This window comes from Indicator indicator, chromosome 16, assembly GCF_027791375.1.
Source record: "Indicator indicator isolate 239-I01 chromosome 16, UM_Iind_1.1, whole genome shotgun sequence".
Taxonomy (NCBI): domain Eukaryota; kingdom Metazoa; phylum Chordata; class Aves; order Piciformes; family Indicatoridae; genus Indicator; species Indicator indicator.
In genome coordinates this window covers 6,271,823-6,298,582 of record NC_072025.1, presented here as the reverse complement: position 1 = coordinate 6,298,582, position 26,760 = coordinate 6,271,823, and the positions used below count along the sequence as shown (strand labels likewise).

The following is a 26,760-nucleotide window of genomic DNA, read 5'->3' as shown; positions in this document are numbered from 1 at the left end:
TTTATGTTTTATGAGAAACATTGCACAGAGAGGCAGACTTTCACAAGCGCTTGTAACCTCGTTTATCTTTGGAAGGTTAGTTTCTTTGGCTATACTGTTAAGAATTTTGGCAGAGCCAAGCAGAGCACTGCTGCTGGGAGAGGTGCACAGAGCACTGGAAAGCATACTACATCAAGTGGTCTTGCAGACATTAAATCAAGCCAAGGTTAGCTAGGCAAGTCAAATCTTTTTTTGTTTGTTTGTTTCTAGGATTACAGTAAAATGAAGAGCAAAAAAGGCATGTCTCAAATTGGGGTTCTTCCATCAGTTTTCAATCGTCTCCACCACCACACAGATTCAGCAGTGCCCTCTGGTAATCCCCTTTTGTGTCTTGCTGTAAAGTAAAGGAAGAAAAATATAAAAAATGAGGAAACAGTCAAAAATATGCATTATATTCTAAACCTGTGGGACAGACTGAGTTTCAACAATTGAAGCCTTGTCAGCCTGGAGACTAATCAAGGCTGAATTTTACTTATGCGCATATTGAAATTATTTATCATTCTTGCAAAGCTGAGAAGGTAGAAAAATTTTAGTATGAAAAAGAGTTAACACAACAAAGGAAAGGTGAAGAACTCAGTTTTGCTCCTCACTGACCATTGCAAAAATCGCACATCAAGTTCACTATTTTAAAAATTTACTTATAATCTGAAACTGACATATTCAGGAAAAGATTTTGCTTTAAGATTCTGACTCAAGTTCATCTCCACAGAAATCATGTTACATACGCTGTTGTGAGGGTGGATGGATAATTAGTTTTTAAACAGATGCACAAACTCTTTACCTATGCTCCAAGTTAAATAAACCCTAGCAAGTACAGCTCCTGCTCAATCACAGACATGGACAAAAAACACTCTAGCTAAAAAGCACTGAAATGAAAGACAGCAGTCATTTAGGTGCTCTATTTTCATTCAGCAATCACAGAACAATTCTGTCTTTTCTTTTGATCTGAGGATAGGGACAGGTGAACAGAATTTTCCTTCTTAACACATCAGCTGACTGCACAAAGCCTACATACACTGTCAAGTGGCTGTCATGAGTTCTACCAGCAGTCGACTGTAAAGTTCAAGGTGGATTTTTCAATAGTGCATGGATAATAACATATTTTCACTGCAGTGTCTAGAACACCTCACATGAATTATAATGGTATGATCAATCCAATGAAGACTTCCTCATCGTGTATGGACCTCTGCAGCAAAATTTACCTGGATAAAATAATAGAGAGATTTTCCATATTTCCTCTTGAATTCACTCTTAATTTTCAGCATGTCAACCTCGCAGCGGGAGACCATGATCCTGATCAGCACCTTGTCACGAGTTCCCTTGCCCTACAAGCAGATACACATGTAGAACTGTAACAGATGAATTGCATAAGATTCCACCATACTTAGTGGTAAAAGAGTAAACTACAGGCAACTGAGACGTAGCAATAAATAATACAATGAATCAGATCTTCTAAATAAGGTGATTACTAAGATCGAGGAATTTCAGCCTGAATATACTTCTCTAATCAGCAGTGTTTGACCAACCTCTAGTCACAAACCTATCTATTTAGGCTGTAAGCAGCACTTCTGGTTCACCACGAGGTCTTTCTGGTAATTCCTAATGTCTGTCACCAGGCATTTCTTTTTCATTCCTTTTCTTGGGAAAATGTTTTGAGGCTAATTTAGTGTCTTACTTGGCCCTTCAATAAACAGCTTTTTTTTGCTGTCAGCTCTTATTTACCTGCAAAAGATATGTCTAATTTTGCTAATTATAATCAAGTGATCTAATACAGATTATTCTGATACCCCCCTCCCTATTTTTCCCTATACCAGATTGATCTGAATAGATGGTCTTGGCTGGTAACTGTTAAAGAACGTTTCTGAACAACACTAATTCATTATTCATTTATTCACATGCCAGTCACACATCATGACTAAAAGTTCCTAGGGATTCCAAATTTGATGAAACAATGGCAAGAAGAAAAAAAAAAAAAGAGTAGAAGGAAAGAACAGTCTTCCCTACCTTCATGGAATCATACAGTCTGTCTGCAAAATATAGCTGCTTGTTCTGAATGCACTGGACTGAGAGAGAGATAATAACAGTTAGCAAAAATCCTGCTCATACATTGAAGAGCAGAACACAGAATCTTGGAGCTATTTTATAAGACATAAGCAGTCACAAGAAGGTTTTCAGTAAAAGTGTCACCAAAAGGGCACATAGCAAAATTGTGTTTCCCCAAAGTGTTACTTGGAAGTTGTTTGGCTAAGCTTGTGACTGAACCACAAATGCTCACCACCTGAGAAAGCATTCCCCATCACACACACAATTCATTCCTGCACTTCTATAAGCAACCTCTCTTCTGGAAACACTCATTGTATGCTAATCCTTAAGAATCCTCCCTTTCAAAGCTGTTTATTCTCCATTTGCATTACAGAGCTCTCAGTTCACCCCTAGTCTGAAACAGATTTTCCTCAAAGAATTTCTTCTGAAACTCAGCGACATCCTTGTCATCTTCATCTCATGCCACAGTACCAGCCCTACACCCTGCCTCCCTTTTCAGAGGATTCAGTGTCTAAGCAGCTCTTTTATTAGCCTCTAGCATCCTTCATTGCCTATTTTCTCTCCTCACACACACACAGTTCTCCCTCCAACCTATGTCTATATTGAATACTTAATGGATTCAGCTATAGTTTCAACATTTTTGTTTGGGGAAACAAACATTAAGCCTCTATATCAAATAGAGCTAACAGCAGATCACAAAACATGCATTTTTATTTTCACCTGGAAAGCAAGGTTTGTATTTTGCACAGGTTAAAAATTACGCTACCTCATACCTAGACTAGTGGATACAGCTTAATGCCAGCTTAATTTCTTGTCCAGCAACAGAGAGGAAGCTGGGCCCTAATCCGTATCACAATACACTGTAAGAGCACTGAAAAGATCCTATCTAAAGATAGTTTTTTACTTCAGGGTTACTCACCAAGATTAAGGAAGGCATTCTCCAAATCTCCTTTAACCTCCTTCTTGATGCTCTCCAACATATCGTATGGGCTGTAGCTCTTGTACCTGTCAAACACTATCACAACAAAGAAAACAGGTGAAATTAAAAGCAGACCTCCTATGTTTTGTGAGTGCTTTTCATACTAATTTCAATCATATCTGGGACAAAACCAGATACCAGTATATTTTTCTCTTGCCAGAAAAAAGAACATCTGTCTCTCAAATGGTACCTTTCTGCAGGTGGGGGACACTTCTTTCAGTCATAATGTTGATCCACTTGGGGACATCAGTTCCCTTTCTCTTCACACCTGCATCATAGAGCTCCTAGGGTTTGAATGAAAAGCAAAATCATGAAAATTATGAGTGACAGAAGAAGCCATTATAAATTTATACCATTTCCTTATTGGAAAACAAGCACTACTGGAACTGTGTCAGTGGGAGAAATAAAAGTATACATGACCTGGCAGTCCACCAGGGCAAAATCTAACCTGACACTAAGACTAATGACTTTGTCTGTATTCTTATCTACAGACTTTACTCTGTATTTAGCTTTCTTTACCTCAGTAAAGCTGCTCCTTGCAGATACAGATGTAGGAAGTGTTAACAGTCTCTAAGTTCAATCTCTCATGTGTTTCTTTTTGTTAAAGGTTCTCTTTCTCAATATGTCTAAGGAAAATACCAGAGAGCTTCTGTACTCTGGTGGGTACTAGTGGTATGAGGACTGCAAGTGGCAGATACCCACAGTATTTGTACTCTCAGTATCTCTCCCAAAGCTTGATCAACTTAAAAGACATTTAACAGTCATTATCAGCACTTACCCTAGCATCTTGGTCAATCAGCTCATAATCAATCACAGAGGTATCTTCATTCCTTTTGCCCTTCAAACAAGGATAGCAATATTTAGAAGAGGTTAATAGACAGGTAGCAGTTTGCTATATGAATATTCTTTTCTCTTTAGTGTTCTGAAATCTGAATTTGCTAATGAGTAACAGTATGCTTCATCCCCATTATGAAGCTGATCCTATGAATGCTGCCTTCCTGTCAAAATACTTTGTCCTTCAACATTTGAGTATTTTTTTTTCCCCAAAAGACAGTGAAAAGACAAGGAAATTTAAAATTGATTCAGAAATTCAATTGTTTTACTGGCAACCACTAGTCACTTACCAAAGGGCAGGCACATCAGGAGAAGTGGAAAAACACTGACAGACTTACCTTGGCCAGGGCAACCATCAGCTTGCGGAAGTCACCAGATGTGTCTGATATAATGTCCTTTTCCAGTTCTGTCTTGTACACTAGGAAACAAAAAAATCATTTTCAAGTAAATGGTGTTCTACAACTACTCTTTTACAGGAAGAGCAGCTGCTAAATACTGTGTGCTAGGCATTCACATGAAAGACAATGAAAACCAGCGTATGCTTACATACAACAAAACCAACATCGCTACCAGCTAGTCACGACAGCTCCTGTATAGTCAAAGTCTGCCACGGAAAGATAACAGGAAAGCTTGAGACTATTCGACGGAAGGGAATATTGGTTTAAGCTCAATATCCTTTTAGAACATTCTTAGCTACTAACGGATGTTTGCTTGCGTGATAAACATAGCATTTAGGCCTTCTCCACTCATGGATTTATGACTGGACAAGTGCATGGTAAATGCAAAAGATAAAAGCTCCTACGATAAATCAAAAGAATGCTGTATGTGATTCTGCTCTGGTATCTAAACATTTTCTTTGCTTTCCAAGTGGTCATACTCTCTTGCTACAAAATCACATTATCTCCTCTTTAAAACAGCAACCTAATCTACAGCAGCAACACACTCTTTGCTGACATATACTGTTGGTTTTCAGAACCAGCCATTAAGACTACATTGGTATTGCTTGTCCTTTTTGCTTAGCTAGAACCTTAGCAGAATTGCTTGACAACTACTAAGCATTAGCACACAGTAGTTTTCTACATTTCAGTCTATTTGTGGTGGAGCTCAACTCTAAAGCTCCAGGAAACAAACAGGCACTGGACAGCTGCACTACTGAACTGTGATAAACCCATCCAGAATGGACAATACAAAAATATAAGGAACATTGAAGGAAATGAACACTCTTATGTCTACTTATAATCGATCAATTATAGCTTCAATCAGATAACATGATTTAAAAATTTGAAAAGCAGAATATATGCTTTTATTAAATTCTATTTCATGTATTTTCTAGCAGGTGTACCAAATAAACTTACAAGCATGCTTCAATAGATTCCAGATTCACCTACTTAGTACATAATTGATCCCAGAATCCATAAATCTAACATCATTAATTCCGTTACTAAGCACAGAATACATGTAAATAAACATTCTCCAAATTGATTGTTACCAAGCAACAAGATGAAACCATATAAACACACAGTTATTCAGGACACCAATGCAAAAAAGTATCTTGTGTCCCAGGAATCGAAGCAAATGTTGTATAATAGACTCTAATAATCAAATTCACACTGAAGGGAACTTACCCAACTAACTTAGTGTAAAAACATACTCCATCGAAACTTTAGAAGTAAACTTACTTTCCCTGTAGACTCTGTTAATTTCACTGAGCTCCTGATTTGTTCGTGAGCAGATGATTTCAATGAGTGTGTCTTCATCAGTTCCCAGACCCTGCAACACACACATAATTCACTTAGGTGATGGAAATGAAAAGGCATGCTTGAATGGTTCAAAAATATTTTACAGACATCTCCTTTCTCCCACTCTAACAGTTTCACAACCATTCAGGGATATTTTTTGCTAACTGTGCCCGAGAAAGCCCAGATGGAACATTTTTAGTTGCCAAATACTACTCCAATAGCTTTGAGATACTGTAGATATCATCTCTGGGAAATGCATATTTGCTGTGTCACACTCAGCAGCCTTCCTATCAGCATAAGTGCATGAGATCAACCTATCACAACCCATGTGTGACTTTTCCATCCATTGAAAGCACAAGAAGGAAATCTGATTCTCAGTATGCAAAGGGGCAGCCATCAGTCTGTTGTTCCCTGCTTCCACACCTCCCTCCAATACAACTCCTCCTCTATACATACAAAGCCAAGGGTGACACTATCATTAGCTTTGGCCTTGTCTCCAAGCCTGCAAATATTTAAGCATGTTCTGAATTTCTAGCTAACAGTCCCTCTTGAATTGTCCTTATTTTTCGTGTATTTCACAATACACAAATCCTGATGAAACATTACTACTAGCTATGTTATTACCAATAAAAAAATTATTTAGCATGATAAAAACCCCTCATATTTCATTTTGTTAACCAGCTGAATAATTTGAGAGGTTTTATGTAATATTTGAAAGCCACTTTTGTGAGCGAAGTCAATAATCAGGACTTTAAATTAAGCTGCATTACTACTGTTTACAAAAGTTCTATAGATGATATCATTAAACTACAAAGCACACCAAAAGGTACCAGGTATTAATTAAACATTATAGTAATTCATACTCTGAAACAATGTGGCTTGATCAATGTGCTCTAAATTTTGTTAAATTATTCATAAAGATTAACAGCCAAAAAAACAAAAGTTGCTGCTAACAACGCTGCAACATTCTTGCTGCTGGAGAAAGACAGGAAACTCTGAAGGACAGACTCAGAACACAAGACTAACTTGGATGAGCTGAAGGTGCTTCTCTCTCCTGAGACCACTAAGGATGTTTGAGTAACCAGCTGGCAAAGCCATCTGGCAGCCAGATGCCTCAATATTTTGATTTTTTTTTTTTTTTTAGATAGGCTCCACTGGTGGCTTTTTAATTCTGTTTTAGTTCTTACCTAACAATGAATCATGTTCACACTAATTTTATAACCCTCATCTTCCAGCATCACCAGTAGACAGGAAACACACCCTTTTGCCTCCTGTTAGGATGCTGTTATGTCCATCTGCAACAGAAAGGCACTTGTAGGTGGCAAAAATGGGCACGGTTTCCACAGGACTCCAAGGGGAAAATGCCAAGTAGTATCTTGGGAAAACTCATGCTTGCAGTCTTTCACATGTGGAAAATGGAGGTAATTATGTGGAAAACTACCCTGTTGGAAAAACTGTCTCTACTGAAGAGGAAAAAAAGGAGTGGGGGGAAAAAAAAAAAACAACAAAGAAGAGGACAAGACTGAACCCAACCAATTTTATAAATATTGGTTTAAAAAAAGGAAAATTAGGAAAACTTTCCACAGAGTGGCTCTAGTGGGTATCTGGAGTAAAAGGAAACCTGACAAAATTTAAGATTTTCTAAATATTTTAAAAGTATTTTGTAAGAATGTATACCAGGCAAATAATGAACTCCTCAGTAATAACTTTGCTTTGCCCAACTTGGATGCCTATTTTCGTAGCTTATTTATGCTCTGTGTATTGCACCATACTTACGCTTAGGCATATTAAGAGCATCACTTAGGAGGTGGGAATAGCTGATCTATGGAGAGAATAAAATATTCTACAAATGTGGCTAATCTGAGGTAATGGCTTGGTCTTTGGGCTGTAAATACAGCATAAATGCTATATAAGTACAAGGTCATCCTAAACACAACTGATCAGACAAAAAAACCCCAAAACCAACAATCACAAAACCAAAACCACGAGTAAGTCAAACCCAAATTAATCTGATTTACAGTAAAGTATGGGTAGCCTCTGCTTATACCAGAAGAGGGCAGCATCTGATTACTCAAAGAGGGATTTGGCCCATAATTAAGGAGTTACCATCTCCAGACTGGGTTGGTTTTTGGATGTTGGAGGTTTAAGGGAATTTTGGGGGGGGTTTGGTGATGGAGGATGTGTTTCTGTTTGCTTGTTTGTATGTTTAACCCACTTCACAGTCTGGAGAATTAATTAGTTGGGCTTTTTTTGTTGTCTTCTGAATTTCAAAGGACATTTTAATACTTTTTTTTTTATTGTTTAAAAATTAACCTGATCAAGAACATTCAGAAATTAAGTGGTAATTATAAATACAAATTCCCAAACCTTAATTTACTTTGAAAGGTGATTGCACTGGCAGGGGCACCTCTCAAAGTCTAATTTCAGTGGCCTGCAGTGGTTATTTCTAAACTAGCAATCTATTCCATGTTTGCCTGTGACTGAAGAGGACTGAACACAGGGACTCACCGCTGGGCTGTTTCTTCAAAGACTGCTTTTGATGCCTCCTCCTCTTTGTGTTTTATACAGAGGCAGGTTTTGTGCAGGATGTTCTTTCAAGATCAATAATATGATCCAGTAACTGGAAACTACTATTTAAGCCTATAAACGCTACCAGAGGATTTAACGGCTTTGGCTAACAGCTGCTTTCTTAATTATCTTTTGCAACTATGAACATGTATATTATTTTTCAGAGCACTTTACTGGTTGCAAAGCAGCAACCAGTCAGAGCAGAGCCTACAAGTTATTCCTGACCTAATGCCAACTATTTTTTTCCTTCAAGAGAGGATGTAATTATCAAATGGTTTCAGAATTTTTGTCATTTTGGATGTAGCTAGATACTTAACCTGTAGTACTGAAAAAAACCAAAAAAAGTCATCAGTGGACAAGTTAGAAAACTGTAGCCTTGGATATGAAGTCCACACTCATTCTTGAGGCAGAAACATCAGACTAACATACTTAAATTTCCAAAATCATTTACCTTCATGGAGGCTTTCAATTCAGAGGCATCGTATTGTGCTGGTGTCTTCAGCAAGCCCAACATCACTGCCTCCAAATGACCTGAGAGAGCAGATTTGAGTGCTGCAGAAAGTTCCTGTAAAAAAGGAGGGGTGATGGAAGGGAAAAAAAAAAATTAAAGCTCACTTCTGATCTCCAGAGAATTTAGGCTGCAGTGCTGTAAGTCTCCAACTCCAAGCCTTCAATAACGTTTCTTACACAATTACAAGGAAAGAGAAGATGAAGAGCTTTTCTTGTTTGAAAACCTAAGATTTTAGGGCCAAGGAACTTACTCTCATCCTCCAAAAAAAGAGGAAGAATTCCACTGGTGGCTGATAAAGTGCTAGGAAGCATGGTGCAGCCACATCTGAACAGCTCCACTCCAGTCTTGTAGGACCGGCACTTTATTGGATCTAATATGCATAGACAGATCCGAGTTTCATTCACTGTGGTCTCCATCACACTTCCATAGTTTTTCCAGTAGTGCTGTATTATTTGTGTTTTTCCTATCATCCCAGCTCTTTGCTAGCCAAGACATCAGAAAATTGACTGCACAGTCATTCCACTGTACAGGCCCAGGTCGCAAAGAGCTCGCTGAAGGGAATTGAAAAAAAAAAAAAAATCATCCTCGAGCACAGAAAAATTATCCCTGTCTTAAAGGAAACTCTCAGAAGAGTGCAGCCAAAGACTCTATTGTCGATTGTCAATCTATCCTTGAAAAAGAAAGGGTCAGGTATGTTCACTTTGCAGGATGTGTGCAAATCTCCAGCAAATAAAGTTTTTTTAATGGGTTTCAGGTGTAATGTGAATGATGCCAACTAATCAGCTTCATTATAGTGTAGTTAGAAAGTTGAAATCCCCAAAATCAAGTCCGAGGTTCATACAGATCAATGTTTCCCCCTAAGATAAATTAAGTCTGTAGCACTCAGAAGATAATTGCTGCTTACAATAACAATTTTTAAGTTTGAGGGGCAGGGGAAGAGTACGTAGAGAAAGTGAACTCGGCAAAACTGCAGCAAAGTTTGTACCAGAGAAATAAAGAGCCAAGGCACTTACTTAAACTGCAGAGTCACCCATTTAATCCAGGACACTAATATGCTAATACTGCAGGCATTTAATGCATAGATTGACCAAGAGAGTGAATGGGGCTGCTGGGCATCTAGCGGCTCTAGTTTAAGAAATGTTTTATTACAGTAATTCAATTCTGAATACAATATCCCATCATTTATTCATATGAAAACAAATTCCTCAGATATCAGCTGAAACAGCAAAGATACTGACTATAATAAATTTTAGGATGCTGCCATGAATTCCAATTAGCTGAGTGAAGCTTTTGCAATCTTTGCACTTTGGCGTGAAGGCAAAAGGGAAGACAAAATCACTACGGTAGGATTTACCCAAGTAATTGAAAAATACCCCCACAATCCTACAAAAAAACCCTCAAAGTGAATCAACCACTGGCCTTTATATTAGCTTCTAGAGAAATAAGGACTTCTTCCCTGCAGGGTCTCCACTCTGACATTTTTTGCCATGGCTAGGAGAGCTCTGAGAAACAAGTGGGAACCAGATAACTGACAGAGCACCTTAACTCATAAATAGTGAAGAGAAAGGTTTTCACTTTGTGTTCCAAATGAGCAGTTAATTTCATAGTTAAGAGATTATTTGCAGCAGTTAGGACTGACCAGACACTGTATACAAATACACACATGTAGAGCCCCCAGTATTCACTGGCAGTTTCATAGAATCAACCAGGTTGGAAGAGACCTCCAAGATCATCCAGTCCAACCTATCACCCAGCCCTATCCAATCAACTAGGCCATGGCACTAAGTGCCCCATCCAGTTCTTGAGTATCTCCAGGGACGGTGACTCTACCACCTCCCTGGGTAGCCCATTCCAATGGGAAATCACTCTCTCTGTGAAGAACTTCCTCCTAATATCCAGCCTATACCTCCCCTGGCACTTGTGATGGGGAAAGACTAGAGAGATCAACGCTGTTTCTGAAGATTACCAATAGTCTCCATTAGACACTAAACACAAAAGAATGAAAAGAGAGGCAGATCTGCCACTTTTTGAAATTACAATGGTCTACTGAGAAATCCTGCAACACACAGAACGAGCAGCCTGGTGTATACAACACATGAGATAATGCCAGAAAACCCCATGAGATAATGTCCCTAAGAGATACACCTATGTGTCTTTTCATGTCCCACTCCCCCCCTCTCTTGCCTTTCACTTTATTTCACTGAGTTGTTTCCACTGCAAATCTGCATTGTATCTATAGACTTTTTTTATTCTTTGCCACTTGAATTCAGTTTGCCCTTGGGTCAGAGCAAGGAAATAAGGTGAGAGAGGGAAACAGATGAAAAAAGTTGCAGATTTTTTGACTGTGCATTTTTGTAGTCATGCAAAACATTCAGCAAAGTTTTAAGTGACACATTTCACTACTAGGGTGCACTTCTACAGGCAATTCTGCCAGTGCCCACAGGGTGTGACGGCCAAGGTGTAGACATGCACACACACTTGTGTTCAACCTGTGTGTGCTTCTGCATGTGCCTGTATCAGCCATGCATAAAAGCCAGTGAATCTCCAAAATTCAATTCTAGATTTACGTTGTGTTTCAGTTGATCATTCTGAGCTGCAATTGGAGGACTACCATTTGGGGTCTGGCAAACCTGAAAGAGATAATCATCATAATCCTAACTACAGAAATATCCTGGTTTTCATGGGCATAAAATTTCAACTATAGTAAGACAGTCAAAAGTTCAAAAGCCAAGAGAACCTCTCTTGCCTTCCAGATCACAAGACTCATTATGCAGAACTCCACAGACACTTGACAGTCTTCTCTCTGTCAACAGATTGGTATCTAAGGTATTTCTAAAGATAATACCTAATGATAGCTCAACTTGTTGTATCATTCCAGTGTTTGACTGGCTGGTATGTCACCTGCCAGCATTTCTGGAGGTACTAGGAAACCACTGTCTCCCCAACAGTGGGGAATCCCAGACAGATTTCTGTCCCAGTTGTGCATACTCAACAAATTCAGAAGTCCCACCAGTCCTCAACTGTGACAGCATAGACAAAGTAGACACATCTTCAATTTTAGTGGAAAAATAAACCAAATAATACTTATCTCCAGTTTATATCCACTTAACTGTGAAACACACAAGCCCTTAAAAAAAAAAAAAAATCTGTCCACAAGAAAAATATTAAATTCTTGGTTATTTCTTAATATTTTGTTACCTTTTTGGTTCTCCTCTGATAGGCAAAAGCAATGTCCTGCCTCTGTTCATTGCTGCGATTTGTCAGGATGTTGACGATGGTGACTTCATCCACACCTAGGCAGACAAAAAGCAAAGAACTGAAGAAGCTTTCTTATTATGTTCTCTGTGTAGTAATTTGCTCTTTGACACTCAAAACATAGCATATGTGCTGTTTGGAGCAGAGCTCAACAGCTCTCTTTCAGTTAGCATATGTCATGTCCTGGCCTTGGAGAAAGGGCTCAAACTTTTGATGTGACATAGATGCATAGAACATATACACCTCAACAAAGGCTAGTTTGTGAACAGCTTTACTACTTCTTTCCTGCTTCACTTGTGTGTCTGTGTACTTGTATTTAGTCACACAGCATTCTGCAAAACGTTGATCAAGAACACAGGCTTTAAGACGAACGTGAACTTGTGTGTTCTAAAGCCTGCCCCATCATTTTGGTACGTTGTTTCCAATTAAAGCTTCTTAATAAAGCAGTTGTATTCCCTATTTAGCCCACAGACATTTAAATATCATTCTTAACATAAAAATGGGAAAATAAACCAGTCTATTTAATCTCTCAGCAGCTCTGAACTACATGTACTTTTTTTGAAATCATCACTCCAAGATGCACGCTAAGTTTTAACTAGCATGCCCTAGAGGCCTTGCATGATCAAACTCTCGATCCATCTTTTAAGTCAGTGAACTGCAGATCAGTAAAGGTTTAGTTTTAAAAATCCCTGCACTTTAATGCAACTGCAACCTGAATACAAGGAGATCACTAAGACTTACTGTAGGTTAAAAGCCAAAGCATGCATCTGGGATTACTCTGGCTGTTAGAAGAACCTAATGCACACCACAGCTTTGGATGTTGTAGGGGTCAGCAATACAAGTCAATGCATACAGAGACAAAGCTCACAGGCTGTCCAGGAAGCAGGCTTTTCAGATTTATTTTTTTTTTTTAGATACAGCTACTTGCTACTTAATGTTCTTTCCAACACAGGGAGCACCTTATGACTTGTCCACTTGCTTCTGGCTACTGCTACTAACTTGCACTTCTCATTCCTTCATTCTCATGATTCCTTCTCATTCTTACTACTTCATTTGCTCCATTCCAACTTGATCCTCCTGAACCTGCACTCCTTGGACGGGCACAGTTGTTCTTACCATACTTGTCAGCAGCAGCTTGGTTTAGGCAACTCAAAAGCTATCCCCAGACCCTGACTGGACGCTCTTCAGCATCTTTCGTGTTTGCACATACGAGTAATAATGATGACTTTTTGATTAAAAAAACCCCAGCAGCTAGTAGCAGAACTCAGATCCCTGCCAGAATCCATCTACATTTATTTTCCTTATTACTCGAGCAACCTTGCAGAAACTTGAAACAAAGGACTGCAGCAGATATTATATAATTAATCATAAATAGCGTGAATGCTGCAAAAGCCCTCTTAACCTTTAGCTACAGAAACCTAAAACGATGAATCAAGTCCAAAATTTTTTTCTCCCTCTTACCCACATTTTTCATGATGAAAAACTGTACTTGAAAGTGTCATGTCCTTAGCTCATGCTGAGACAGACTAACATCAGTGCTCATACTCATACCAGCTAGGCCTGCAAAGTCAAAAGGCCCTGGAAAGCATCCAATGCCATAGGTAAAAATTTTGGTTTTTGAAAATATGCTGACATTTCAGCCATAATCTACTCCTGCACATATTAAAAAGGGTTCCCATTTTATAAAACAACTTGTCCCAGTCCAGAAATGAAGACAGATGCACATACATTGGACCTTTCAGCTGTTACAAGACCACAGCAAAAGCCTATACCTTCAGCTTTTCAGTAAATTCTACATTTAAACCATTCTTGGCATGCAAAAAAAGGCAGATGAAATTCTGAAGTTTTATCACAATTGTGATAGATTAGAAGCCCAAAAAATGACTGAATTAAAGTTTATTATTCATATGCTTAGAGGAAAGAAATATGCAATTAACTCATTGCTCTGGAATTTAATGGAAAATAAGCACTTTTACTTAACACTTGGGAATCATGATGCATGGACAGGATGCTGACTCACATCTGCTGAGGTGGAGTAGAGCAGGAGAGCAACTCTAACACTTTTTACTGCTGTTCTCTTAAAACGACTCAAAGTTTCAGGGCAGCGAAACAGAAGTTTATTTCCGAATTTATTCTGGTTGGGCAGTTTTTACCAGTGCATTTCTATCAGGGAGCAACTGAAAATTAGACATTGTGGCTTACTTAAAAACACAAAACAAAACCAACCAACCAAAAAAAACCACAGAAAAGCAAACACAAAAATATTCCTTGCCAATGGAAATATATTTGAGATGGTAGAGAAGTAGACCTTAAAAAAACCCCAAACAACCCTCTGATTGATAGCAACTTTTCTTCTAAAATATGTAATCTGTTATTAAGACCACAGTGTTATGGCTGAAACAGCAAATAAAGAGGAAATCAACATCACCAAAGTCAGGAGTTTTAATGTTTTTGTTTAAAATACATAGAATCACAGAATGATAGTGGTTGAAAGGGATCTCTGGAGATCACCTAGTCCAAGCCTGTGGCTAAAAATAGGGTCACCTAGAGCAGGTTGCACAGGAAGGTGCCCAGGTGGGTTTTGCAAGTCTGCAAAGGAGACTCCACAGAGGAGGCAGCACCACACCTGAATTTCCATGGGCAAAAAGAACAGCACCCTGAACTGAAAGGAATCCTAACATACACTCTATTAATAGCCTTCTAGTTTGTTAGTCTCTTCTATTTAGGTGCACACAGTACAACTAATCTACGCACAGGGCACAAAGGAGTATTATACAGAAACTAAGCAGCCTCTTGTGCCATGCAGCAGAAAGCTGCATTTACAGACGACATGCTTAGGCACTGGATGAACTTCTTACAAAAAAAAACTAAACAGCATAAACATGAAACTGCCGCAGCAATGATGTTTGTTACAAAAGGAATAAGCTAGAACTGTAACAAGTTATTTGCATTGCAGTAACTCTAGGTTGGACTCACTACAAACTGTTTTTATAGCATCTAGAGCCCTTTTTGCACACCTCCCTTTATAGGCTGCTGTAAGCTCCTTGCATTTAACTCAACAGCTCTGCTCAAAGCCCAGCAAAGGGCTTTGAGCAATAATTCATGCAGTATAGTTTTAGCAGATAGACCTATGCCACAGTGAACATGTTACAGTGTTTCCCATAATAGTATTTCCATAAATAGACAGCTAACTTTTGAGGTATTAAGCTGAATAGGGCTAATGAACACTGCAGAACAGTCAGACACTCTACATCTAAAACAAACACAAGGCTGTTGTTCAACCACTAAAGTAAGTTTTACCCATTTTACACCTAATCACTGAAATGGAGGTTCATGACTGAGTCAGGGAGTTTGCATTACTGGGAAACTGGTGGATAATTAATCAGATAGGAGGTTTTGAAAACTGGCCTGCCCTGACTGCAAATTTCATCCTTGCATACTGCTAACATCAAAACGCAGAAGGTATACCCTAATGATTTATCCCAGGGGTAAGACTCCACGGGATTCAATTTCCATAGTACTGCTATAAAGGACACAATCCAAAAGACTGCTACTTAGATGATTGTGAAATACAGGCCCATTATAGAATGTAAAGACCTAGATTTTTGAAACGAAGGAGTCCTTTATCCTGTGTACAGTAAAGCCCCCAAAACACTTGGTTCTTATGTCTGTTTGGAAGCTCACCACCTCAAAGGCAGAGAGCCTGCCCATGTATTTATAAGCTATTATATCTCTCTCATTGTCTTTAAGTAAGATGAACAAGTCATGTTACTCTTCACAATTCTAAGATGAAGCAACCTACATTGGTTACCTCTGTGTTCCATATACAACACTAGCTGAATGTTAGAGAATTGGGGAAAAGGGATCTGCTGTGGGTAGGTATTGTTTGTTCATTATGTTACATTTTTAGCTCAAAACCTACGAAGATCTTTCCCAGAAATATTTTAAAATATTTTCTTGCAGAAGAACTTCCCTGTGCATCACTGTTAGCAGAAAACCACTCATCTGGATGATTCAGTTATTTGCATTGGAAAAAAAACCCACACATTTTACAGAATTCACATTTTAGCAATCTTTCTGAACTAGTAAATAAAATATCCTGCAACCAAACATTCACTGTGCACAGGAAGTGCCTGGAAGAGATGCCCTAACACTCTTGCTCTTTATTCTCCCCAGGAATATTTCCTCTGAGACAGTCTTTACGGTGGAAGATGAAGATTCAATATTAAAACCATAAAGAGATCCTGCCCTGAAAAGCTGCCCTCTCCAAAAAACTCCTGGATAGCAAGCTAATGAGCAGAAATATGCTCAATCCCACAACATGCAGGTCCCCAAATGTGTTTCCCTATTATTTGTTCAAATGGGTGGGAATCATTCCTCTAATGAAGTGTTCCATGCATCTTAAACCTAAACTCAATAATTGCTTATCTTTGCTGGAAGTGGAAAAGTGACATGAGCTTGAATTTCCTGACTGGAAAAAGATTTTGTACTGCCTAGGATATTGCCATTTCCTTATGCACTAATTAATAGCTTGAGTGTTAAAATGTGTAAATTTGTACGTGTCCTAAAAGTCTGATGGTCTATTTGACATGCTTAGGATTTGCCTTTTAATTAGAACTGTGAAAAAACAAGCCTAGACAGAACTATGTACACACACAGCATCTTCTGCCAAGCACGATGACATTTAATCCTCTCTTGCAAGAGAATTTTTAAAAATAAAAACAAACCATAAAATTATTCAAAATCAGAACTGAACCTGCTTTAATAAGCAGACAGGGATTTCTCCAGTCAAATTTGAAATTTTGTGAGAGGAAGCCCCACACTTGATAAGCAGGGGAAATCTATTTTAAAGCAAGTCAGACATGCTTTGTTGGCACTGATGAAAGACTGCATTTCTTTCTGATGAGAAACTGTTTGACTCCTAAATTTCTCCCTCTCTTGACATGCAAGCAAAAGACTTGGCAGTTCCAGGTATGCCCAGCTGTTGCTTCTCTGGCCTGGAGGAAGTCCAGAAAGCGTGACACACGCTTTCTTTGTTACAGAGCAGGACAAGGACAGAGCGTTGCTGCCCTGGAGTACCACCAAAGTATTACTCCAGAGCTGTAGTTTGCACTTCCTGTATTCCTGATTGTTTCCAGGTACCAGGCATCCCCATGTAGCTGCATCTCTCCCCTGCGTCATCATGGTTTCCTGCCAGTCAGCAAAATGGTAGATCATGGCACTGATCTAAGCAGATTGAAACCTACCTGAGAGCCTGGCTCAGAGAAGCCTCTGAAACATGGCAAAGTAATTTCAGAAACTGCATTCTGTTGTTTCTAGGACTTTCTTTTACCCCAATTAATACATGACCACTTAGTTCATATCCCAAAGAAAAAACATTCAAACCATTCCTATTCATCTGTCTGGAGCGCAGAAAGAAAGAATTGTCCAATCCAATAATCCAGTAGAAATCCATGATCCAGAGCTTGGTCCCAAATCACTGCCACAGAAGCTGACACTTCATTCTCAGTGGCAGAGATAGCAATAGAATTTGAAGTACTGATGGTTCAAGAGGAAAAAAGTGGAAATTTTCAGTGATAACCTTGGTTGGAAACTTCAAAAGTACATCCAATGAACACATTTAGAGAGTTCAAAATCTAACAAGGTCAAGATTTCATTGGCCATGTCAGAGGAATTCACTATCTCCTAAAATAGGAATCCTTGAATAACAATATTAAAACAGTAGTCTTAAGACACAGTAGATTAATTTTTTAATGCAAGCATTCTATCTTACAAGTGGAGTCAAAGCCACAGCCCATGTTCCTCACCTTTGGTCTTGATGGCTGCTTCCAGGGCTGCAGCATCCCGGTCAGCATCAAAATTTGGGTAGGCCTTAACTGCAGCATAGGCACTTGGTGGGAGAGAATGCTAGAGGAAAAAGAACACACCTGGAAGTTAAACCATGTAATCCTATCCTTGCTGCAGTTAGTAACACACAGGCCTCTTCACTGACTGGTATTCAGCCAAATTTTGAAATATACGAATTACCACTGGGTATCTGTGAAAATGGAGTTGTACTATGAGCTGCTGAATGCAATTCTCTTCATGTGTTTTGGCCAGGCCATACTTAACAAATAATATATAGAAAATTATATTATATATTATTGCAGCAAAACCCGAACACATTACAAGTTTAATCACTAAACATCAACCTTCTAAAATCAGGAGTTCTCTGGCTAGACCAGAAGGAAATTGACTACAGAAAGCTAATTCGAAGAAAGTGTAAAGTTTGAAGTATTTTAGGTTTGAAGCTGATACTTTACTTTGGATTACAGTCTACAATTTTTTAAAAAATAAAAAACTTTAAAAGCATTTTGATCTAGAAAGCAGAGTTAATCACTACCTCCCATTGAAACTCTGTTGAAACTCTGTGCCTGCAGTTACTTGGTTTAAGCAGCACAAGGCTAACAAAACTAAATGATGTTTCAAATCACCTCTACTAAGAATAACAAGACTTGCAGGTAAATTCACTTACTGAACAGTTGCAACATTTCAAAAGTTTGCAGATGTTATCAGCTGTTTCTGCCCTCTCCTGAGGACTGCAGCTTCAAACAGGAGATCACCAGAACAGAGATTCAATTCTTCTCTGCTGTTTCAATGTAAGCCAACAGCTTAGCTCATATCACCTCCCATGGGCAAGTTATATTAAACCACAGACTTTCAAACAAACAGCTGAGAAATACAAATCCCACTCTGCTGAGTTCAGAGACCCAAGCTTTGGGCAAAAAGGTGTGGTGGCTAACATCTGGAACTACCATAGCTGTTTCCTAAGTGAATGAATGACTACGCTTTCTAGATAAAGATCCCTGGAAACTTTTGTTTCAGTCCCTAACCCCAGAGAGAACAGTTCACATAAATAGGACTAAGCTATCTAAATATCCTTGGAGGATCTTTTTGCATGCAAAATTGTTAAATGGAGGATAAATTTTAAGTAAAAGATTTCATGGGCTTTGACTGCATTTGATTCTATCTTGTAGAGATCACACTGTCCTGAACAGATTTCCCTGACAGCAATCACTGCGCCTTCTTGAGACAATCTATGTTACACTATGGAAATGGGAAGTCAAAAAGGCACTGATAAACCGAACCATTCTTTCTTCTGTCTCTTACCATCAGCTTATCTAGCAAAGTGGCCCCAGTCTGGCCCACATCCATACCACAAAACACAGCCTTTCCTGTTAGCAGATCAAATTGCTAACAGAAACAGCAAATGAAGAGGCACAATGTAGCCTCAGAGGAATGTATGTGCCTGTAAGACTCCTAAACCAAAGCTCATTAGGATACACAATGATGCAGCACTTCTAATTAACTGCAACTTCTGGATAATCTGGCGAGCTCATCAGAGTTGGGTACCTCTCCTTCCACCCAGCTCAAAGTATTTCCTATTTTACTGTATGATGGTATCAGACACTGAGAAAATACACAGCATTATATTTGCAATTTGGGAGTGATCTTTTCCTCAGTCCTTCCATCCAGCATATGCAACTAAATGGATTCAGACTTCCTGACATTGACCAAAAGTCCTAGGAAGAACCATGTATATACATATTCCCAGGAAAGCCAGAAACCTTCTCTAACAGTAAATGGACAGTCTTCAAATTCCTGATGAATTCAATCCTCTTGGGAAGAGTAGAACACAAGGAAGAAGCATACAGTGATAATGAGAATGGCGAAGAGAAGCAACTTCTTCTAAAACACCCCAGGACCCTTTCAAGATGTCTGTATGTCAGTAATCTGGCCTTGAAAAAAAAAAAAATCATGTCTGAAAACTGAGTAACTTGACATCACCTGACATGTAAGCCATAAAACGGTGACTAAAATACAGGATTCCAGTTCTTGGTGCAAAGCATGAAACTTAACAGCAAGATCTTTGACACAGAATCTTTCTATACTCTCTTGTTCCAACCCTGACTGATTCTATGATTAACTTCTGCTCAACTCACTCCTTTCCTTAAAGGAAAGAGGAGATAATACCAGGCTAAAGCAAGCAGGTCACCTTCATCTGGTAAGAAATCCATCGCTACACCACTGACACACAATGCATAAATTCATTATTGGACCAAACAGGACTTGGGTTCATCTTGTGATGATCCAAGGTTAAACACTTTTCTTCTGAGAACAATGGGTGTTTGAAGTACTGTGTTTAACATCAGCTAGCGTCATGAATCATCGCTTAGGGGAACTCGGCAAGTCCTTTATGCAGACTAGCTGCTCAATAATTATGGCTCCTGACTTTGAATCTGCAGAACAAACCAACTGCCTCCTATTTCTTAGGCTCTGGGGCAAGATTTCTGATGAAAATGCCGGCATGGAACAGCATTAAAATTGGACGTTTGCAACCTCCTACAAGCATCACAGAAGAAACATTTCTGCCCTTGAAACCAGATTGCTCAAGTATTATTCCAAAAGTAATACTCTCTTGAAACAAACATGGTCAAGAAATCTGAAGAGCTGACTGCTCTTGCAGTGTGTATCAGCTTTGCCACCTACTTACAGTGTATTAGCCAGTTTTTTGCAAGAGCTCTTTCACAAATGGTATAATTTATTTTGCAACAAGTAACAAAACCAGGCAAAACGTTATCTTGTAACAAGCTCGGATCTGGAGTTACCAGATATATAATTTAAAAGTACAGCAAGTTTATAAGCAACATGATGAAATAACACATGAGCAGGATTCACTTCCCCTTCAGAGACAATAACAGAACGACAAATTCATGGTGTGATACCATGACACCACACTGGTAATCCTACCATCTAATGTTGCAACATAAGAAATAAAACAAAGAGGATGTGGCTTCCTAGTATTTCAATAAAACTATGAAGTGCAGATGTGGTAGAAAATACAAAACAAAACCCAAGGTTCTTTAAGCTTTTCAAAAGAGAAAATGAGAAAACATTTGAGAAAATAAGCTTTTTCAAAAGGTAGTTTGGTTTTGGTGACAATCATTACAGGACTAAGAGCCTCAATTATATAATTCTCATTAATGGTCTCCATTTGTAATTGAAAAGAAAATTCAGAAGGCATCAGTGAAACAGAGTACATTTGCATCTTCTCTTGTCATCCTTAATTCATTTGTTTCTTTGGAAGGAGGGACCAGATGTGAACTAGCCATTCAGGTTGTCCTGTGATCTCTTTCATATGGCCCAGCACATAAATACTGCTCATGCTGCTGGCCAGTGAGAAGCACTGTTACTACATGTAGTCAGTTCACCTAACTGTCCTATGGTTTGCAGCTGCTTTGTGGCTGAAAACTGCCAACAAGGTCTTTAGTCATTGTAAGTTTACGTAGAAGAGGTGCATGGACTCTTGTAAACTGTGCAATTGTTTGTATAGTGCTATCAAAGAAACAGGATGTGGCACCTGAATAAGACAAACTTTTCTTCAGATAATACTACTTACATCTCCTTCAAGGCTGAGCTTGCTTAAAATTTCATGGACAGTAGACATCTTGAAAAAATGCTGCAGGAAGAGAAAAACAAAAAAGCAAAGTAGTAGATTTTAAATATGTTTACAATTACATCCGTGTGCTATATAGTACCGAAACATTCCAGCAGTAAAAGGGGCAGTCCAATGAAATCTTGCTAATCCCAAGCAAGAAAGCAAATGTAAGAGTTACCAAACCACACCATCAGGAAGTACAAGCAGTCTTATTCCTATTGTACAACGAAAATTTACCTCTTCTTAAAAAAAAAAAAAAAAAAAATCTGCATTTTAAATACTTAAACTTATGAACTTGAAAATATCTACCTTAAAACCAGAATCAGCCAAGCCTACAACTCAGTATTAAGAAAATTATACCAGAAACATTATAGCCTGGTCCAGCTCAAAGCCAAAAAGTAATAAATAGTATTTAAATCAGATGCTCAGTTCCTCAACACTCATGGAATACACTGAAACTACTTATAATCATGCAGACGTTTTATAAAATCATACTGCTTCTCAGTCTTTAAAGCCTGGACAGAGGCTACAAATGCCTCTAATATCCTCTGATTTTCTAGTGGCTCACAGAACAAGCTGCAAACACCAGTTAGTAATGTGATTGTCAGACACTAAGTAACAAGGACTGTCTTAAAAGGATTAACTCCAAATGTAAGAGTCATTGAGGCAAGCCAATCAATATCATTGCTCCATTGCCAGATCCACATAAAGAAAAATGGACAAACCCCAAACCCTGAGACAGATTACACACATTGCAGAAATGAACACTGATGTGGTATGCTTATATTACAACCCCATGCCTTTTTTCAGCAGGTTTCTGGTCACAAGGTGGCCAGAGATGTACTGCTGTTCTACTGCAGCAGTCTCTCAACTAAGGAGGAAATTTTTAACAAAGGTTGTAAGCTGGAGGCAACATTTAAGAGGCTCAATGTATTCCTGAAATCCTGCTTGCAAATTCCTCTACTGAAAGGACAAACATTGCCACTGCATTACCTCTTAGTAATCCAGGTTGGCACCTGGAGCAAGCATTACTTTGTCTGGAATTAAAGCTTGTTTCTCAGGAATTCTACGGTCAAGCTGTAGAGTATTATCACACAGGGAAGAGTTGACTTGCTGAGAGGCAAGAGAGAAGAGACAGCAGGATGAGTGATATTTCACTACCAGGTAAGTGAGCCTGAAACCAGAAAGGAAGTATTTTCAGCCTCAGTGGGTGCCACTCCCTTCACATCCACACTGACCAGTTCTCCCAAAGCAGCTCTCAGATACCATGCCCTTGAGCCAACTCCCAAATGTTGTGCAGCCAGTCCTGGGTAGTTTTTCATACTCTTTTTTCATCCTTCATCAGTCATTCTTCCAATGGTATTGGGGCTTTGAGGCAAGCAGTACTGGCCACCCAGGCAAACTTCCCAGACAAACCAAATTATTCTCTCAGTGATCAACCTGAACCCAAAAGCTTACGAGAATGAGCAAGAAGCGTGAAATAGTTTCTTAATAATGGAAACCTAGTTAACAGTCTAATACAAATGTTTATTTTTTGGTTTAACTCCTGTAAATCTCTTGTACATAGAGAGCAAAGCAGATAAATCCTTACTTTTAGCAGACATAGCAAGTGTTATGAGAGTAAAATGAAAAAACACACAGCTTTCATAGCACACAGAATGACAACCTTTCATCTTCTGAAGCAACCTAGGTATAAGTAACAAAAGCAACTTTACTTTGAGTAAAAATTAAGATCCTAGGGGAGGGAAAATAAAATGGAGAATGAAAATCAGTCATGCATCAACTTCTTCAGAGCAGAAAGTCCAACCCAGCCCTTGAAAGACAGGCTGCAGAAGCTGTAATAAGCTACTACCTGCTGTTCAACCAATATATTACCAAGTTATGAAATTCTTCCTGTTTACTCTTAATAAAATGAAGTGCCTAACAATGAGACCTTTGTACTTTGACAGTATAACCAACACCAAAGCAACTGAGCAACTGAAGACCTTTAGTCTTGCTTATCACAAAGAACTAAAAAATACCAGTAAAGCTGAAGCAAACCAATTGCAGTATAATCTTTCACCAAACAATCACTGAAAAGCTTTTTGCAAGACTCCTGTTTCTACATCAATTTAAAACCACATTGAACCAGGCTTGTTGGAACAAAAATCTTGAACAGAGTCCAGGAACAGAACTAACACACCCTCATGTAGAGCTAGAACTGGGAGTTTCATATCGTCAGCACACAACAATGCTATAGCAACTGGCCTCTCATCAGCCACAAGCTGGCAAAAGAAAAAAAAAAAAAACAAAAAAGAAAAGGAGGTTCTGCAAGAATTTTTGCAAAGAAAGATTTTTACCCAGAGAACAAACACATCTCTTGTCACACCCTGCTTCGTAAGGCACTCATGTCTGAGAACAGACTCTCACTGTTCTATGATAGAACGATTTTAACTGATGTAGCTTTGACAAGTTCTGGGTGGGTTTGAGCACACAGGATACTTGTACTAACTTGTTCTTCCTCATACTAGAAAAGAATCAACTTTTACCTTCCAGCTGTAAACTTGCCTTAAGGCAAGTTTCTACAACCAGTTTTCCTCCTCAATCCATGTTAGGTAATACTGAATCATAATGTTATTCCACTAAAAGAGATAGCATCTGTTTTGATGTTGACCTCCACAGTAATCACTGGTTTTGCAATCCTATTATTATATTGGACCTAGTCTACATTCACTACCTCATCCCCATAACTGCTGGCAGGCAGTAGAGTGTGTACTTAAAAGCAGCCCTGCATCTCGATTCCCAGGGGCAGCTAATGTACATGACAGCTGAAAAAAACCCACATGATCCATGGAAAAAAACTGTCAGGTATGCACAAACAACTACATTGCTCAATAAGCAGAGTTAGCATTTTAAAAAGCACTTAATATACTCCTGTAGACAGAGACTGAGCAAAGGGTGTTCCCAGACATCTGAGCCAAGGAGACGGCATCCCCGGAATGAGAGAATGGAAACTCTTTCCCTTGGAGCATATTTGTGCAAAGTCTCCAAGAATTAAGGCAAGGCCTTGGCAATAGGAGAAATGAGGGAGAGCAAGGAAGATCCACAACATCTGCTGCAAATGAAATAAGGACTCAAAATCACTCATTTATATAGAATGCTAACTGCAAACACAAATGAGCCAGGCTGTATCTCCCCAAATCACCTGATGAAAGCTTAACAGATCATTTACAGCCGTTACTTGCACAAAAAAGTAGCTTTACAGAAAAGGATTTCAAAGCCCATTAAACAACACCACCACAAACAACCCAGAAGATGTCCTGTTCTGGGAAGATGCTACACACACACAAAGTTTAGGGCTTACTTCTTTAAATGCAAGTTACTCCCACTTCTGAGACAGTAGAGGATTTTTTTTTTTTTAATCAAGGCAAACTATACTCACGAGGGCTGCCTATCACGACTGGCTCCACCAACAGAGGACACACACAAGGATGGACCACTCAAGGGCATAAAGGATTCTTGCACTCTTGACCTATATGTTGGGGTCTGCACATCTCCGTGCAGATACAGCATTTGAACATGAACATGAAAACATCTAACATTAAACATAATTAAAACTGTCATGTATAAACAACTTAATTCTGCACAACCATCCTGAAATAACTTTTTTTCCAGTTACAATACATGAAAATATTCCTTTGTCCTACTGCCCCTCTTCACTCGAAGATGAGGAAGTGGTGGGCAAGCTTACTCACAACCCAAAAGGCAGCAGCAAGACCTCAGCTAGTCTGCTCACAGCCATGGCAGGGTGGGGTGGGAGAGCAGTGTCCAAGCTTGGATGCCTACATGAGCAAGGATCCACACAAGGCTCCCTGGCCCACCGTGGAGGACAGCAAAGGCAAACCTCGGAAAAGAACTACTACTAAAAGGCTACCCACAACATGCCCTGTACAGGGGCCTCTCTCTTGCCCATGCCAGCGGCTGCGGCTGCATCCAGAGCAGCGCCAACAGCCGCAGCCACACCCTGGAGAAGAAGGGAAGGGGCCGCTGCCCCAGACCAGGCTCCGGACTCCGCCGTGCCTCCTGCAGTGCCTCCGGGCCCGCTATAGCTGAGCCTATATGGACCGCCTCCAGTCGCGGCTCTGCGAGGCCCTACTGAAAAAGTGAATGTATAGCATCGTCGTTTGCCAGCTGAGCCTGTGTGTACCGTAACGAAAAGAAAAAAAAAAAAAAAAAAGAGTGTCTGGGGAAGTCTGGCAGAGTTCGGGTCCGCTTCCTCTTTTGCCAGCGCTGCCGCCACACCCAGAGTTGGTGCGGGGCGCATTAAACCCTCCATGGGCAGCCCCACCTTTGGAGACCGCTGTTGCGGCGTGAAGCCACGCATAGAGAAGTAACGGGAGTTAGTACCGAGGGAAGAGTAGATATGCGCGGGGCGCAAAGCCGGCGGCCGCACCCAGCCACCGCCACGCTCCGCGGCTGCACAGTGCCCGCTGCGCTCCCGCCGGGGAAGTGTCTATCGCGGCCCGACACCCGCCCGCACCCCCGGCCCGGCTCCGTGTCGCCTCCCCCCAGCTCCATGCCACCCGGCGAGGGCTCACCTGGCGGGGACGCGCAGGGCAACTCTAGCGACGGCTCTGGCAGCGGCTGGGGGCGGCAGCGGCCCGGGCGGGGTTTTGTAGGGCCGGGCGGGCTCTCCCCCCTCCCGGCGTGGCGCTGACTCACCCGTCCGCGCCCGCCTCTCGCAGCAAGAATGGGAGAGGGACGGGGTGGGCACGGGCAAGGCAGGAGCAACGCTCCCTCCACATTCGCGTCCCGCAAAGCCCTGTCCCCGTCTCCTGGGGCCGCCCAGGGGGCTCCCGAGGTTGCGGAAGCGGCGCCAGGAACGCGGCTCAGCCCTCGCCCCCAAGCGCCGCTCTCCGCGGAGCGGCCCACCTTTCAGGTGTGGGGAAAGCTGTCCCTGCCGCGCTGCCCCCGGGAAAGGCGGCCCCGTAGCCCTCAACCCCTGCGTTACTAGGACAGCAAGTTGTAGCTGCAGCCCGTACCTGTGATGGTGCTTGGGCAGGGCACAGCCCTGGCTGCAGCGCGGCGGCCCAGAGTCCTTCCTAACCCCCACAATCACCGAGTCAGAAGTGCACCCTCCCGCTCTAGGCTCGTACATGGGAAACCGAGCTCCCTATAGCCTGCAGCTACAGCCAAGCCTGCTTCGCACCAACAATCAGAGCGCAGAGTTCAGCTGTGAGAAGTCTAGATGATAACTGCCGTAAGTATTAAACGCTAGAAGACCGGGGCACGATCTCTGCTCTGAGGCCCTCTGAATCATGCTCAGATAGCCGGA

The 26,760-nt window shown here is 40.3% G+C and overlaps 1 protein-coding gene across 2 annotated transcripts; it reads right to left on the bottom strand.

Moving 5' to 3' along the window:
* On the bottom strand, positions 1 to 26,493 carry ANXA2 (annexin A2). Of its 2 annotated transcripts, none has more exons than XM_054388355.1 (13): positions 26,468 to 26,493; positions 21,408 to 21,467; positions 17,776 to 17,875; positions 11,912 to 12,006; positions 8,654 to 8,767; positions 5,575 to 5,665; positions 4,234 to 4,313; positions 3,840 to 3,899; positions 3,252 to 3,345; positions 3,002 to 3,097; positions 2,044 to 2,102; positions 1,242 to 1,364; positions 1 to 373 (listed from the first exon to the last, which is right to left on the bottom strand). In XM_054388355.1, exons 2-13 carry the CDS (start codon positions 21,453 to 21,455, stop codon positions 311 to 313), a joined length of 1,023 nt encoding a protein of 340 aa, XP_054244330.1. In that variant the 5' UTR covers positions 21,456 to 21,467; positions 26,468 to 26,493; the 3' UTR covers positions 1 to 310. The 2 variants fall into 2 exon arrangements, with proteins under 2 accessions (XP_054244330.1, XP_054244328.1); XM_054388353.1 differs by lacking the exon at positions 26,468 to 26,493 and adding an exon at positions 26,024 to 26,063.
* Positions 26,494 to 26,760: the final 267 nt, after the last annotated feature.

Excerpts from the sequence above, each read along its gene's own strand:
- ANXA2 (XM_054388355.1), bottom strand. The coding sequence starts at position 21,455 with ATGTCTACTGTCCATGAAATTTTAAGCAAGCTCAGCCTTGAAGGAGAT. Across the intron at positions 2,103-3,001 it reads GAATGCCTTCCTTAATCTTG|TCCAGTGCATTCAGAACAAG; the intron begins GTGAGTAACCCT and ends TCTCTCTCTCAG. Across the intron at positions 1,365-2,043 it reads GACTGTATGATTCCATGAAG|GGCAAGGGAACTCGTGACAA; the intron begins GTAGGGAAGACT and ends ATCTGCTTGTAG.